The sequence below is a fragment of the Myotis myotis genome, unplaced genomic scaffold, assembly GCF_014108235.1.
Source record: "Myotis myotis isolate mMyoMyo1 unplaced genomic scaffold, mMyoMyo1.p scaffold_m19_p_6, whole genome shotgun sequence".
NCBI lineage: Eukaryota > Metazoa > Chordata > Mammalia > Chiroptera > Vespertilionidae > Myotis > Myotis myotis.
In genome coordinates, this window is record NW_023416368.1 from 58,174,524 (window position 1) to 58,191,796 (window position 17,273).

Consider the following 17,273-nt stretch of genomic DNA (forward strand, 5'->3'; position numbering starts at 1 on the left):
TCAATGTGCATGAATCCATGCACTGAGCCACTAGTATTGAATTAAAGATATGAAATGAGACAGGTTGATATAGAAAAAAATTTTAAAATGATAGTATTTAACAGAACCCAGTGCATCTGTCAGTGTTCTTAGCTACTGATGACCGAAGCTACTCTAGTTAGTTTGAGCATAAAAGAAATTTATTAAACCCCTGGCCAGTGTGGCTCAGTTGGTTGGTGCATCACCCCATACACCAAAAGGTGGTGGTTTCGATTCCTACTCAGGGCACATACCCAAATTGTGGATTTGATCTCAGTTTGGGGTGCATGAGGGAGGCAATTGTTAGATGTTTCTCTCTCACATCAATGTTTCTCTCTCTCCCTCTCTCCCCCTTCCTGTCTAAAATCAATAAATTTTTTTAAAAATGAATTTATTGAAGTCTATCATGACACCATCAAAGAAGATGCCCAAGTGGCCAATAAGCACATGAAAAGATGTTCAACATCATTAGTCATTAGAGAAATGCAAATCAAAACCACAATGAAATACCACTTCACACCCACTAGGAAATGAGAACCCTCAGACATTGCTGGTGGCAGTATAAAATGACGTAACTGCTCTGGAAGATAGTCTGGCAGTTGCTCAAAATGTTAAGTATAGAATTACCATATGACCCAGCAATTCTACTCCTAGGTTGTAACCAAGAGAAATGAAAATATAGGTCCACACAAAAAACTGTACACAAATATTCAGAGCATTATTCATACTAGCCCCAAAATGAAAACAGTGCATATGCTCATCAACTGATGAAATGGATATGGAAAATGTAGTCTATCTGTACAATGAAATATTATTCTGCAATAAAAACGAATGAAGTACTGATACATGCTATGTATAGTACAATGTGGTTAAACCTTAAAAAAATGCTAAATGAAAGAAACCAGACACAAAAGGCCCATACTGTATGATTCTATTCATATGAAGTGTCCAGAATAAGCAAATCCATAGAGACAGCAAGTCTGTGAATGTTTTGTGTGTGTGTGTGTGTGTATGTTTAATATATTTTATTGAATTTTAACAGAGAGGAAGGGCGAGGGATAGAGAGTTAGAAACATCAATGAGAGAGAAACATTGATCAGCTGCCTCCTGCACACCCCCTGCTGGGGATGTGTCTGCAACCAAGGTACATGCCCTTGACCGGAATCAAACCTGGGACCTTTCATTCCGCAGGCCGACGCTCTATCCACTGAGCCAAACCGGTTAGGGCAAGTCTGTGAATGTTATGGTTGATTTGTGTCCCCCACCCCCCAAATTCATGTTGAAGTCCTAACCCCCACTACCTTAGAATGTGACCTTATATGGATATAGAGAAATTTTAATAGGAGATGGAAATAAGGGCAGATGGAATTAGTTAAAATGAGGTCATACTGCAGTAGGATGGGCCCCTACTCCAGTATGATTGATGTCCTTACAAAAAGGGGAAATTTGAACAGACACACAGGGAGACCGCCATGTGAAGACCGGGGTTATGTTGCCACAAACCAAGGAACTACGAGGAGCTAAGAGAGTGTGCTAGAACAGATCTCTCCCCAGCGGCAGGCAGAGGGAGAATGGTCCTCCTGCTGACACATGAGACTTGGATATCCAACCTCCAGACCTGCGAGCCAATACATTTCTATTGTTCAAGCCACTTCGTGTTATGGTGCTTTGTTAGGACAGCTCTAGCAAGCTCAGTGAGTTTTTCTCTACTCCTGTATTTGCTTCTACTTTTAAGTGGGCAACTGCCTAGCTTGTATAGCTAGCCCATAATGCCCCAAAGACCATACAGATCCAACTCACTGGCCTCCTGGGACATTCGCATTTAATATCCCACAAAAATCACAGGCTCAACTTGTCTAAACTTAAGCCATCGTTTCTCTGGTCCCACCTGGTCCTCCTTTATTCTTCTCTCTTGGTGAATGGTACCCTCCATCCCAGTGTTGCCCACGTCAGCAGCTGGGTGTTAGCCTACAACCCCACTCCGCTGCCTGCCTGTTATCAGGCATCAAATCCTAAAGGTCCCACCTCTTTCACACCTTTGGAGTCTTTCCTGTCCATTCCAGCCCCACCTCCACTCCCTCCCCAGGCTGTCTTCCTTCCATTTGCCTTCCACAGTCATCTTTCTGCAACACAGACTTAATCAAATCACTCATCTGCTTAAGATCCTTCCGAGTGTCCCCATAGCTTCCAAACAAAAGTCAAATCCCAGAGCTTAGCAGATAAAACCTGTGTGGTCTGACTCCTTGCCACCCTTTATAAGACATCTTTCACCTTTGCTCCTTGCACCTGCTTTCTGCAGCCATTCAATGGTTCAGATCTTCTCTCTCCTCTCTCCTCTTCTCTCCTCTTCTCTTCTCTTCTCTTCTTTTTCTCTCTCCCTCTCTTTCTCTTCTTTCTCTCTCTCTCTCTCTCTCTCTCTCTCTCTCTCTCTCTCTCTCTCTTTCTCTCTCTCTCTTCTATCTGATGTCTACTCAGGTTTCAAAACTCAAATGCAGCCTCCTCTGGGAAGCCTTCCTTGATTTCCAGCATTATTTAAAACTTGCTTCTATGTTCCTGTAACCCTCTGGGCACACACTCTATCACAGCAATTGCACAATGCACTGAAATTGTTGGTCCTCCTCTCCCCTTCTCACCACCCTCCCCCAATAATAAGGCACTTAAGAGTAAAGGCTTCAGGTTTTTTCCAACTTTCTGCTCTCAATCTATTACAACATATAGGAGTCAGTCATAAATGTTTCTGGAAGGAAAGGAAGGAAGGAAGGAAGAAAGGAAGGAAGGAAGGAAGGAAGGAAGGAAGGAAGGAAGGAAGGAAGGAAGGAAGGAAGGAGGGAGGGAGGGAGGGAGGGAGGGAGGGAGGGAGGGAGGGAGGAGGGGAGGGGGAGGGGGAAGGAAGGAAAGGAGGGAGGGAAAGAGAGGAGGGAGGAAGTCATTGGAGGGAGGGAGAGAAAAGAGGGAGGGAGGGAAGGGGAGGAGAGAGGAGGGGAGTATTTTAGCATAAAAAGTGAGACCCTGAGGAATAGAAATGCCACATCATTTTCAGAGCTGGTTGTGCTGTAGGTGACTGTTTGCCAGAATGGAAGTAAACGCGGAGACGGAGACGTTGTCCTCTCTCACACTCAGGAGTTGTGGTTTTTAATGAGCCGGCCTGTAATGACGGCTGCCCTTTTCTGCTCTCTGGGCCCCATCAGACTCCAGTCGCTTCCCCTGAAAGGACAGTTTGCATCTGTGTTTACAGGGCAAGTTTAGGGGAGCCAGGGGAGCCGACCTGCCAAGGGAGCCAAGCCCCCTTTCCCCTGCGCCCCTGGGCTGCGATTGGCCCTTCCCGGAGGCTGGCCGCGGGAGCCTTGAGTCATCGCGCTGGAAATCTTTCTGGAACTGGGCACCAACGTGCATGTTGTGTTGTTCTCCTGCGTCGTGGGGATTAGCTGCCGGGCCGGGTCTGGAGCGAGCGCGAGCGGCAACGTGCGGTCCAGGACCTGCCTCGGCCTCTCGGCGTATGGAGCACAGATGTCTGCGCTCCAGGCCTGAGCGCAGAATGGAGATGACCAACCAGAGGCCCGTCTGGGACGCAGGGCTCCGAGATGAGGCCCTTCCGAGCCCAGCCAGGAGGCCGCTTTCCTCCGCTGGTGTGTAGTCCCGACTTCAGGTTAGCGCTCGGAAACGCCGGCCGTAGCCTTCAGGCACCGCGGACGGCAGGACCGGGCTGCGGCTGCGGCGAGGAGGCGGCGGGCGGGAGCTGCGCCCGCGCCGGGTCCTCTGCCCCGGGGTGAGCGAGCACCCCGGCCCTGGCGGGGCCACAGCGGCCGGGGCAGAGTCGCCGCGGCCTCGCAGTAAGTCAGGGCTCGGGCGGTGGTGCAGGCTGAGCGCCGCCGCACCGCAGGCCGGCCCTGCCCTCCTGGAACCGGCCCGGGGCGAGGTCTGGGCGGACGGAGTGTGCGGGAAGCCTGCAGACACTCTTCCGGATCCCGGCTGGGATCCTGGCTGGGCTCCCGGCTCGGCATTAGAAGCCACCCTGGAGCCGGAGCTGGAGCTGGCGCTGGGGGCGGCGGCTGCTGGCACTGTCCGTGGGGCTCGACCTTGACGTTGCCTCGCTCCCAGGCTGGGCCGGCGGAGGTCCCCGGGGGTGGGAACCATTTGCCATTCCTTAAATAGTGTAGCGCAAAGCTTCGGAAGTAACGCTTTTAACATCCTTTTGCACGGAGGCAGGGGGGGGAAAGGTATTCTTCAATCTTAAAGCAGTAGCTTTAATGTTTGAAAACTATATTTCCTCTCCCCTCCCGCTTCTTAAATTTTGGCCATTTCCCAAAAACTGCTCAAATAGATTTCCTCCCTATTAGTCTCAACTCTCATTCTCTGCCCAAGTTCATACTCAGTTCTGGCTTATGGGAGGCGGGGGATGTGGGTTTTTGAGGCTTTTCAGGACTCCTTTTGATGGACGTGTTCTGAAAAGTACATGCTCCGTATTGAACACTTCATGAAAGGGCTGGGGGTGGGCAGGAAGGTTTGGAGAATGAAATGCCTGTCAGACGCAAACATTCTATGAACCCCAAATCCGTTCCCCCTGTAGTTCAACCCTATAGGCTCTAGTATAGAGCAACTGGTTCCTTCTTCACCTCTTCTATCCTCTCCCCTTCACACACACCCCCACCCCCTGCAAAACCATCAGCATGAATTTGTGAACAGAGACAGCTTTAGGTTAAAATGGGTTTTTAATAGTTAATTTTAGAGCACTTAGAATTCCAGGCATCCAAAGATTGGGTTAGTCCTTCGAATGGGAGGGTGGTGGTTCTGCAGCCGTATACACACCAATGCCTTTTTTCAGTAAATAGCTTATAGCCGATTTTCTTCTAAAAATGGAGATTAACCTTTACCTCAGTGTCATAAGAATATAGTTATGGGTATTATTGCATGACAACCTGCATTTCCGGGTTCCTTTCCCAGGGGCGGGAGGAGGCATTGTGCTCTGTTCGCTGCCTCCCAGTTTTACTTGACCTCTAGTCTCAGATTTCCACCTGACTTCATCCTTGGCAGACCTAGTACCTGCCGTTCAACTGTAAGAAACACAAGAGCAGGAATGATTTAGAATCCTTTGACTATCACAGCATTAACCAAAGATGCAAAACATTTCACTGAATTCTTTGTGACACACAAACATTACCTTTCCTTCTTCAAATTTAGGTACAGCAATTAAACATCAATTTTTAAAAACAAACAAAAACTCCTTCTTCCATCCCCCTCCCTTGGTTAAATATGGATTTGGCTGAGTCAAGGTAGGCCACCTAAGCTAATGAAATGTCTTCATGGCGAGATAATTCGGTCACGATCTGGACTGGTATATGGACTCTTTTTGATAGATGTGTTCTGAAAAGTACATGCTCCATATTGAAAACTTCATGGTGCTCACAACTCAGATAGAGGGTGGGGGATAGACAGGCAGGTTTGGAGCATGAAATGCCTGTCAGACTCAAAGCATTCTATGAACCCCAAATCTGTTCCTCCTGTAATTCCCCCTGGGTACAGAAGATTAACACCAGTTCTTATTCTTTTCCCTGTAGCCTTTTTTTTTTTTTTTTTGCCCCTTTTCCATACTATCCCATGGAGGTACCTACCATGACTTTACTTGAGATCGTGGAATCTAGAATAGTACTTTTCAGTGTCAAGGTTTGTTTAGAGGACAGTGTCCCCTTATCCGTATTCTCAGAACTTTTTTTTTCCAAATCATGCCTTTATTTTTCTGGAAAATTCTGTGTCTATTAAATCCTCTATTGGAAATTCCATTGTATCTTTCAAAATTAAATGTGGCACCTACATCTGGAACTATTTCTCCTGCATCATCATTTGAATGTTGACTTGCATGGTTTCCTGATTGTCTGGTCAGCTTGTTTTTTTTGTTTTTTGTTTTTCTGCTTCATATTGAAACACAAGCAGAAGGATCTTCTTATAAAATCTATATATATAAAACCCTAAGCGACCGGTTGGCTTTTCTACCATTCGACCGGTTGACTGTTTGATCAGTTGCTATGACACGTACTGACAACCAGGGGGCAGATGCTTCTCGCAGGAGCTGCCTCCTGGTGGTCAGTACGCTCCCACAGCAGGAGCACTGCTCAGCTGACCTTTCGGGTGCCAGACTCTGGGCTCACAGCTGGCGAGCGCAGCTGCGGCAGTACAAGCCTCTCCCACCTCTGTGGCTACCTGAGTGGCGGGGGCAAGCGCAGCGGGGTCAGGATGAGTGGGAGCAGCACAGCGCTGGTCAGGGCTTGGACTCCTCCCCGACTGCCTGCTGCTTCGCTTCACACACTACTACATCCCCCAGCGGGTACTGGATTGCGAGAGGGTCTAGGCTAGGCTGAGGGACCCCACCCATGCATGAATCTGTGCACTGGGCCTCTAGTACGAATATAAATGGGTTAGGGAGTCTCCTTGAAAATTAGCAGCATACACTCTGACCTTTTCTTTGGTCTGCCGTTGGGTTGAATTCTGCCCTTTGAATTTCTGTTCACTGACTACTTTGGAAAAAAACTGGATATTGACATTGGGTTTCATGAGTAATCTGTTTATTTGGCCTTCTCTGAGCAGCAGTAACTCACCACCTCTCCAAGTGCTGCTTGGTGCGAATGTGCCTGTTCACTAGAGATAACTCAATAGGGTAATCCAACAATGCACAAGGAACCTTTAAAAATGCCATCCTGAAATCCTGAAATCTGGGAAGAAAACATTTCACAACTTTCTTCTTTCCTCACCTCTCCATTCGTGGTTTACACCAAATCCATCTTGGGTTACAGATTCCCAAAGGGCATTTTCACTTGATTTGAACAGGCTCTGAAGGTTTATGTTGGCAGGTGCTGGCAGGATGCTTTTGTAGCTGCTGCTAATGATGGAGATGGAACAATGATGGCTTTCCTTTTGGGTTTCATGAGAAAATGCAGCCCAGTGTCTGGTTGAGAAGCCTCTCAGAGGCTCTTATCATAAAAGTCTTGAGTCAAGGCCGAGTTACTGTCATACTATATCGCCAACATATTTCTTATACTCTCATGTGTTAGACCTTAAGTCTGACCTGCTAGTTGGCAGGTCTGAAAGAGCCCCTACCAATTATCTGTGTGTTTAGCTTATGATCTTCTCTGGAAGAGGATGGTCTTTCATATGGATAGTATTTGGTCTCGGAGTTCGAAGAATTGGCAAGTGGAACCTTAGAGATAAGTAAGTAGAGGGGAAATGAAAGGGAATAAATCCAAGGGCACTGAGTCACTGTTTACTGGCCAGGCAGCTTTTATGTATTTTTTGAGCGTTTAGTGGAAATTCAACCTCAGAAACTGAGCTTTTGTTGGCAAACATTTTGTCTAACTAATACTGGTTCCTTCCTATGGAAAACGATTATTTTTGCATATCCTGACTTGGAATCTCATCTTAATCCTTGAACAGAAATATCCTCACCCTAGAATTTCCACTATGTTCTTTTTTATAACACACTGGATGTCTAGGTGAAATTTATTTAGGCAGAAGGGCTGGCCAGGAAGATTAGGATGTGTCCTGAGTCAGACAAGAATACCGTATCTGTCAGCATCTTTATTAATTTATGACAGTGTAAATGTGCTCCAATAGAAGCTGTGGATGCCGATTCAGTGCAATGACTCAGCCTAAGAAGTGCAGGCTGTTGGATCCAGAGCAATTTGTAGAAGTGTGCTGGAGGCAACTGCAGTTCTGGGAGGTGATTAGCCTTTTAAATCACCATCTCCTTATTGTAAGTGTTGCTCAGGTTTCAGAATGCCTGCCATTGAAGGGTGTCTTTTTTCGTTTAAATGTAGTCATTCGTTTCAACGGAAATATCCTGAGAGGCAATGTCTTGCTGAGCTGGGTATCTCCCATCAGGATCCGGACGAGCATTTTGGGCCTCTCGTTGCTGACCTTCAGGGATCGTGACTTTGAGGTCCAGAAAGCAAACAAAATGAAACCTCTCAGTTTAAGACAACTGAAAAGAGAGATCTGACATAACACCCAGAATGTGAAAGATTAGATAGACTCAGTTGTGTTTAACCTGTTCTGTCCAATCAGGTAGAAGAAAGGAAAGATGTTTTTCAAGCTGAGTCTGCCAGCCAACAGGACTTATTGAGCAGATATTATGTTTCAAGGGCCCTGCTTTATGATCTGAAAAAGTACAATAGCGTAAAAGGCAGAACATAAGCCTTCAAGGAATTTTCAAGCCGGGGTGGTCTCTTCAAACATTAGTGAGCATCCTTCTTCCACCTGTTCACTGACTTCCTCACCTGGGAAACCAGATCAAGCCCTGTGGTAGGACCCTCTTCCCTTGTCCAGCTACACCTGCTTCCTGAGGGAATCAAGACGGTACCTTGAGTCCAGTGGTTGACCTATGAATCAGGAGGTCAGGGTGTGATTCCCGATCAGGGCATATGCCTGGGTTTGAGGCTCAATCTTCAGGAGGAGGTGTGCAGGAGGCAGCTGATCGATCAATGATTCTGTCTCATCATTGATGTTTCTCTCTCCTTCTCCCTTCCTTTCTCTGAAATCAATAAAAATATATTTAAAAATATAAAAAGATGGTCCCTTGGCCTGAGCTTTGCTTCCTTTGGTAGTGAAAGGTGTTCTTGGTTCTTTCAACATGACCTGCATGAAGTGACACTTGCTACCTAACCCCAAGCTCCTATTTGTTGATTGGCTTTATGCCTATAATGTGTTCAGTAGTTAAGTGGGCTAGCACCAAAATGACCAGAGGGTAAATGATAGATATCCTTGAGCTTTGCCTTAATTAAGAGGATGAGATCAGGTTTCCTTAATCATGGACCTAGCCTCTCAGACTAAACAAAGAACTGTCTCTTTTTCTGACTACTTGCAATTTATTTAAATTAGTGTTGCACATTCAACAATAGAGTCAAAGCTATATAATAAAACCTCCCAGAAGGGTGAGTTTTCTTGGCCTTTGCCTAGGGATAAAAAAAAAAAAAAGGCATTAGCCACATTGAATTAGATTTGCATCTTGTTAGCTGCCTGTATCTCCTTGACTATGGGACTTAGTGGGAGGGGCCCATCTATCTTATTTGCTGGGCAGACTGCCTTAGTTACGATTCTGCCGGGAATTAAAATAGTGAACTAGAAGCATAGGAGGGGAAAGGAAAAGGACAGGAACTTGCAGGATAATCAAAAGAAGGGAAGCTTCAGGGTCAGTTCTTACCCCCCCCCCTTTTATTTTTGTAATTCAAGTTAGGTACAGTTTGCCTTAGCAGCACACAGGCTATCTCAGTGGGTAGTAATCTCCTTAGATTCTACTTGTGAAAGGCTAAATAATTGCCATGTTAGACAAAGAAGGAGATTGTAAGAGTGAACCTCCCATGAAATGTAAGCACACATTTTGGATCCCCCCTTTCTAGCATGGCCAATCGGAAGTCACCAAGGAAAGTGGATAAAAAGGCACTCTAATGGGCTGAATGCTGCCTTCTTGATTGCTGCAGAAAACAAATGGCCAAGACTCAGTGTCTTTCTCTTCTATATCTAAGCCAATAATTAAGCCACTGATCAAAACCAAATTTCACCAATGGTTACAGAACATGGTCTCCAGATTCCTGTACCATTAGAAAGAATTCTTTTTTTACAAAACTATTTCCATTTCAGAGAAGCGATGCTTCATCCATCTGTTGTGCCATACACTCTGCAACAAATGAGCCTTACATGACAAATGCTCTATTTGCCCCAGGTCATACGGAAGTCACATTGTCATGTTGTACAATGAAGTGATGTGACAGGGTGCCATTTGTTTAGAGGAAGGGTGAGTGGAGGCAGACTGCAATCGCTTTGCTGTTTTTCCCTATATTCGGCCATCAAACATCAATTACCCTTTGAGGGCCCTTCATTTCCTTCCTCCCTGAATGTCTCAGTAGAGAGACCTGAAGTACAAAGCAGTTCATGCCTGAAGGCTAAAGCCCATTCAAAGCCAAACCATCCACCAAACCATGCAAGATCTAAGAGCTTGGAAAGGGATGGGGTTGGAGTGAAGGGTATGGGGGGCCCTGTGCAAAGTGCTTCTTTTTCTTGTGAGATTTACTGTAATATCTCCACTTCAGCTATAGACCCCATGGAAGAAGTTGTCTTTTATTCATCTTTAATACAACATCATGACTAGAAAACAAACTGGGTTTCTCAGGGATTTCCTTTTACTTGTATTCCACATACACTGTTTTGCTTAAACAAAGTTTCTAAATCTTTTTTTGTTTTGTTTCTGACTGGTTAATAAACATCTATTACAGCTCAAATTCATATTACTTTCTAAAAAGCCTTTACAATATCAAGAATGGGAAATAATGAAGAATTTGCTTTAAATAGTTAAAGTAGTTTCCGTAATAGGAGGAAGACAGATTGGTTGGGTTATGAAATTCTGAATTCCATCTGCATGGGAGCTGGTTTTCATTTGTAATATGATACAAAAATATTCTTGGCATATTTGGGGCTTAATCTACATAGGATGCTCTGTACTAAAACCAAATCTAGATAGAACTAAATAGGTTACTTCTCCTAGACTTTCTTCCCTAACCATTTTCTCTTCAAGTCCCTTGGATAAATGCATTCCCCGAAGTGCTGCCTGTTCTCTCTATGAGTAGTTTAATCTCCAGTCTCCATTATTCAGCCCTTCAGCTGGTATCTGTGGGTGGCTGATCAAGGGGACTGGAGTTCACCAGCAGACCAGAGGGAGGGCATCATTCCAAATGGGAACACTCAGAACTCCTGCTTATGTCCTAGGTCTATTTTTCAGTCCCTAGAAATCCACGGTCCAGCTTTCTGAATTTTACACATCCTGACTGCTACAATAATTATACTCTTAATATGCATGCTGTATTTGCACCTACAACTTAAAAATGACCACTTGATTCACTTGAAATCTCTGGCCAGCGTATAAGTTTTGTGGAGCAAATACCAAAGGTAAAGAAAAAGTTAATTCAACCCCTTTAAAATAGAAACATTTAAATAGAAAAAAAATCTAAATTCATATGGCTGGTTTCGCAGAAAAAACTTGTTGGTTTTGGGCATGTGAATATTGACTCTGTATATTACTAAAGCTCATCTTCATTAGAATTGGGGCGAGGGTTTGTCTCTTCCTTAATTCAAGATGCTCAAGGGATGAACCATATTCAGAGTCTTAAGTTGACAGAGGTTGACTTGCCTGTGTATTGCAGGCATATTTTATCAATTCTTGGTTAGCTTTCAGTCTGAAACCCAGTTTCTGGAATTCAGTTACAGAAAAAACAAACAAACAAGAAAATAACAACCCCAAAACAAAACATTAACCTCTTCACTTAGGCATTACCTTGTGGATTTATTGCACTAGAGCTGATTATGTCAGGGACGGTCAGTTATTTCTTCTGAGAGCCTGGGATACTGCATGCCTTAAGATAGACGGGGGGTGACTATAAGCTTTCTATCTTTTACTCATGAAGATAGCCCTGCTGACCCACCAGCACGTGCTTTACAGTTTTCTCCATCCCTCTTCTCACTCTTTATTAGTCATGAAATTTATTGGCCCCTGTGGCATGCATCCAGATGAACCAGCTCATGAGGTTCAAGCCCATAATTTCATCAGCGTAGCAGTTAGCTAGCTGAGCTAACTTGGCACTGAGATGATAGAATGATTTAGTCTCACATTTGAGCAAATCTTTACCTTAAAAAAAATCACTTCCACATAAATTATTCCATCTTATCTTTATAATGACTCTGAGACATAACATGTTAAAGGTAAGGAAAGTGAGGCTCCAAGAAGTTCAGCGATTTGTCCAGTAACAGAAGATTTAGGACTCGCACCTAGGGCCGTGGTCGGCAAACTGCGGCTCGCGAGCCACATGCGCCTCTTTGGCCCCTTGAGTGTGACTCTCCCTAAGCCTTAGGAGTACCCTAATTAAGTTAATAACAATCTACCTACCTATATAGTTTAAGTTTAAAAAATTTGGCTCTCGAAAGAAATTTCAATCGTTGTACTGTTGATATTTGGCTCTGTTGACGAATGAGTTTGCCGACCACTGACCTAGGGCATCCTTCTCACTTAACCAAAATGCTCAATGATACTTGATTGTATAACAAATGATAAAATCATGCAGTAATAGTTTTATTGAGAAAACAAATGTAGGAAGGTGTCTGGAAAAGTGGTTTGCAATAGAAGTTAGTTACTTAAAATTTAACTCTAGACCCAAGAATATCACATGAGGAAACTATGTGAAAAGGACATAATCAAGTGTCAACTTACATGATACAGAGGACAAGTATGACAGTTCAGAGAAGAGGGAGAAAACCATTGGCCAAAAAGTCAGGGACAGTATAGCTGAGGAAGAAGGACTACAGTTTGTGCTTAAAGAATGTGCAAGTTTAGGTGGAAGAGAGAAGTGGGTAGGGCATAATAGGCTGTTGGGAACATCCCAAGAAAAGGTGGAGAGCCATCGTCCAGATGGGGATTAGCAGGGAGACCTGTGTTATTGGAGGGGGCTGCCCAGAAGCTGTGGGAATTAGGTTCAATAGGGAGGATGGGGCCAAATCAAACAGGACCTTTAGTGATAGGCCGAGAAACGTGGACTGATGTTGAGGCGCTGTCAGGTATGTGGGCAGGGTTGGTTCCTTCTGAGGGCTGTAAGGGAGAATCTGTTCTGTGACTGTCCCTAGCTCCTGCTAGCCTTGGGCACTCTTTGGCTTGTCGATGGTGCTCTCCCTGTGTCTTTCTTCTATGCATGTCTCGGTGTCCAAATTTCTCCTCTTCATAAGGACACCGGTCAGATTGTATGAAGGCCCATCCTAATGACCTCATTTTCACTTGATTACCTCTGTGAAGACCCATTTCCTAATAAGATCACATTATGAGGTCCTGGCACCTCTCATAGGAGAGTGAATTCAGGAGGAGCAGCAGAAGGGTCTGTGTACTTGGGGACGGGAAGTGGCAGTGGGAGGGGTGAGGACTGGAGAGTGAAGGTGGTGATGAGTTGAATTCAAGGTTGGATTGCTGAGCTGAAGATGATGTGGAACAACCATGTGGAGATGTCAAGCAGGCTGTTGGGTTCACAGTTCTGGGCTCAGAAGAAAGGTCTTAGGAAACAGAAATTTTGGATATAGATCTAGAGAGGAAAAGAAATTATAATACTAAGCATTGACTGTTAACCAGGCACAGTCCATATGCTTTCCATGACTTCTCTCTTTAATCTTTTCAACAACCATATATAATAGATACTGGACATTCAGAAGTACCCTGCTCAGGTATCTCACTATTAATAGAGGATCCATATACATACGTCTACACCCAAATTTCCCACATGTGACCGTGACTGTGATCCACAGCACGAATATATGTTACGATGTGGTTTACAGGCATATATTTCAAGGAAACAAAAGTTGCATGAGGTCACACTCAGCCCTCTGCTGTGTTCTATTTGATTTCATTGTTTAAACAAGCTGATTGAAACCCAGCCTGATGCCCCATCCACTCTTGAACCCACAGTTTTAGAATTACGGTTTAGCATCCTCCTGCAAAGAGCAGCAGGTTAGGAGGGAACTTTGCTTCCAGGTGCTTTTCAGTGAAAAGTATAACAAGATGAGTAGCAAATCTCTTCCGCCAAATCATGCCCCGAGGACGTGTCTGTAGAACGGACTAGCTCTTCAGCAGGGAGTCATTTACAGCTGTCACATGCATTCATGGGGATTTAAGCCATTTTTGCTGCCAGGTTTTTCCATTGGTTGGTGCGGGAAAAGATGCAGATGCACTTAACACGAGAATTTTGAAGTCGTTAGTTCTAGCATTGCTGCCGGATTGCATGGCAGCAGAATTTGGGCACGCAGCCCAAAACAAACCAGCCCCATGCCTGCGCTACACTGTGATGCGATTCCTGCGGATGGTAATTGCAATCGGAAAGAATACCTCCAAGGCAGGAGTTATGGAATATGACAGTTAACATCTTGCGGAGCAGGAAATGGTTTTGCTGGCAGGACATTAGGAATTCACTCCCAAAATATATCATAGACCCTGAATGCATTCATCTTTTCTTCCACTTCATAGGAAGAGGGGAAACGTTCCTTTTCACTAGGATGAACCCCTGCTGAGTGGCCCTCTGCCTCCTTGCCCACTCCAGGGCCTCACTCCCTCAGCTAACCCTTCCTTCCCTCTTGGGCTCCATCATTTTCTCCTTTAGCATGGCTTCCCTTCTATCTGACTTCTAATCCATCCTGGGAGATTGGATGCCCCTTAGCAGAAGGACTGTGTGGGGAGGGCAGTGGTTCCGAGACTGCATGCTTATCAAAACTCATGGACTTGAACAATAGACAGAGCAAATTTTACTATATGTAAGCTATATATTTTTTAAAAACATGACTTTAAAATAAAAGCCCCCCTTACCCTTTTCTTAATCCTACTGTCCTGTGATTATCACCCTCTCTCCTTCCTCCCTTTCCCTGACACTTTCCCCACCATCCTCCTATTAGCTAAAACACTGTGGCGTTTACCGGTTGGTGGGGGAGGCAGCTCTAACCAAGCAAGCAAATAGATAAATCCTTAGGGATTGTAACATTTGCAGTGTGACCTTGGGAGCCAAGTGCCCAGTGAGGAGCTTACCCCTCCCTCATGAAGACCCAGTAATTTTGCTATTTACTAAGGAGAGGCCACCTCTTTCTCTGGATTTAAGATCTCAGAATGCAGTAATGGGTTGACTGATACATGAAAATCCAGAAACAGAGAGACAGAATGGATGATGGAGGCAAGAACTGAAGCCGGAGGCCACAGGAAGGCTGGGTAAGGAGGTCCCAGAATGCTGCGCGGAGAGCCCTGGCTGGTGGCAGGAAGAGAAAACTAGAAACGACATCTGTTTTTATAATGAATAAGCTTTTTGGACAAGTCTATTAAGACTGGGTTCTCCCACTTCTTGGGGACAAACACACATGTGTTAGTAGCTTTTTAAAAATAGAATGGCTTTTCTACCCAGGCCCTTCAGGGAGCATGAAAGAGAAGGGACCCCACCGTGCCAGCCAGCCAACCCTGCCAGCAGCACAGGTCTTGAATAAATCTCTGTGCTTTTCTCACTTTGGCCTGTTGTCAAATTTGACTAGTTTAAAAGGCTAACTGCTAATGATTTACTGTCCACTCTTCTGCGTTTGTTTTAGTGTCAGATTTTTATTATTAAGGTCATTCTGAAGATACACAGCTTCTTAACTATACAAAGTCGGTACAGTACTTAGCCTCCATCTAGTAGTTATACAGTGGCCGGCAAACTCATTAGTCAACAGAGCCAAATATCAACAGTACAACGATTGAAATTTCTTTTGAGAGACAGATTTTTTAAACTTAAACTATGTAGGTAGGTACATTGTTATTAACTTAATTAGGGTACTCCTAAGGCCTAGGAAGAGCCACACTCAATGGGGCCAAAGAGCCGCATGTGGCTCGCGAGCAGCAGTTTGCCAACCACTGGGTATGTCTTGTCTCTTTTTTTTTCTTTCCAGTCCCAGGAGTCTGCCTTCTCTGTGAATCCCCTTCTAACAGGATGTCGTGGTTTATTTTTTCCCTGCCCTCGGCCATGTGGACGGGCCAAGTTTTAACCTTTTACTGTCCTCATCCCTGGCGTGGCTTCCTGTTTCTCAGTCATCTTGGGAACTCCTGCTCTTTGACTGCCCAGTTTGCATGTTCCTCAACTCGAAGCCATTAACTCTTCAAGCTCTACTATGAGAGCTGTTTGTTATTCTGCAAATATAGTATTTTCATTCTCACTTGGCAAAACCTGTGCTTGTTGTATTTCTAATCGATTCTGTTACGGAACAATCTCCACAAAACTTCCATCCTTATCCTGTAACCGGGCAGCCTGCACCGATGTCCACTCCTAGGTCTGCGTGTAAAGAGAGGGCAGGGCGGCAGATGGAGAGAGGCATGCACCCAGGCCTGAGTTCTGCGTCAGACTCTTTGCCACTTGCTAGTTGGATGGCGTGGGGGGAGTCACGCCCTCTCCCCAGACCTGTTTCCTTGTCTATATCAGCGGTTCTCAACCTGTGGGTCACCAACCTGTGGGTCACAACCCCTTTGGGGGTCGAACGACCCTTTCACAGGGGCCGCCTAAGACCACCAGAAAACACATATGTAATTACATATTGTTTTTGTGATTAATCACTATGCTTTAATTATGTTCAATTTGTAACAATGAAAATACATCCTGCATATCAGATATTTACATGACGATTCATAACAGAAGCAAAATTACAGTTATGAAGTAGCAACGAAAATAATTTTATGGTTGGGGGTCACCACAACATGAGGAACTGTATTAAAGGGCCGCTGCATTAGGAAGGTTGAGAACCACTGGTTTATATGATGGCGATCGGACTGGATATGGCCACCGAGCTCCAGGTATTCTGAAGAAATGCCTCAGGGACCCTGCCAACCTGTGAGCTGACCTTGTTGGCAGGGCCCCCGGGACTGGGACCAGTTCTTCAGAGAAAGTTTTTTGTGGCTTTAAAACCATGGGCTGTATCATCTCTATGGTTCTTTCCAACTTTAAATGCCTCTGACTCTATGAAAGGATGGAGGGTCTTGTGCCTTCCTGCTCCCAGTAACTGGTGGAGAGGTCCTGCCAGTGCAAGCAGGGGGTGGGTGAGGAGCCAGACCTGGGGCTGTGGGCAAGAACGGAGCCCCACTGTGGGATTGGAAAGTGATGGAGTTAATGCCCACGGTCTTGGTCTGAGATTGGAGAGCCACTTGACACAGGCGTGGCTCTGACCCCTTTAGAGCAGGGGCAGGGAACCTTTTCTCTGCCAAGGGCCATTTGGATATTTATAACATCATTCGAGGGCCATACAAAATTCTCAACTTAAAAATTAGCTGCTATATTTGGTCAACCATTTAATTAATTCACCCCTAATGTCTTGGCAGGGCCAGACCAAATGATCTCTCGGGCCTTATATGGCCCACAGGCCGGATGTTCCCCACCCCTGCTTTAGAGGCACCAATGCCACAGCACATGGTGGGGTAAAGACAAAAGAAAAGGCCAGGTTCTTTGGCCTTGGGCTTGTGCTACTTGATGGGTAGGGAAGGAGCATTGGGTTCGGTGGGGACATCCTCTCCAGGGTTCCTTGCCAGATCCCAGTTCCTCACTTTTCCTCTTCTAAAGAGGTTTTTGCTTGCTTTCTTCATCAGATAGCAGTTAAAACAGAGGCAATTCTGAAGGGAGCTGGCAGGTTATCTGTGACTCAGACGATGTGTACACATCTGTGTCCGGGCTCTGTTCCCAGAGGAGAGCCCC

The 17,273-nt window shown here is 45.2% G+C and overlaps 1 protein-coding gene across 5 annotated transcripts in view; it reads left to right on the plus strand.

The window, feature by feature from the left end:
• TRIM2 (tripartite motif containing 2) overlaps positions 1-17,273 on the plus strand; it is a 124,859-nt gene that overhangs the window by 42,573 nt on the left and 65,013 nt on the right. The window contains exon 1 of one of the 5 annotated variants that reach the window (XM_036311807.1): positions 3,419-3,664. The exons of 3 other annotated variants lie outside the window; for them this stretch is intronic. Coding sequence is in view for 1 of the 2 variants with exons in the window: in XM_036311804.1 (XP_036167697.1) it covers positions 3,600-3,644 (45 nt within the window). In the remaining variant the exon portion in view is untranslated. Of the gene's footprint in view, positions 1-3,418; positions 3,665-17,273 lie in introns of those variants that run through there. One more of the 5 variants, XM_036311804.1, reaches the window with a different exon arrangement.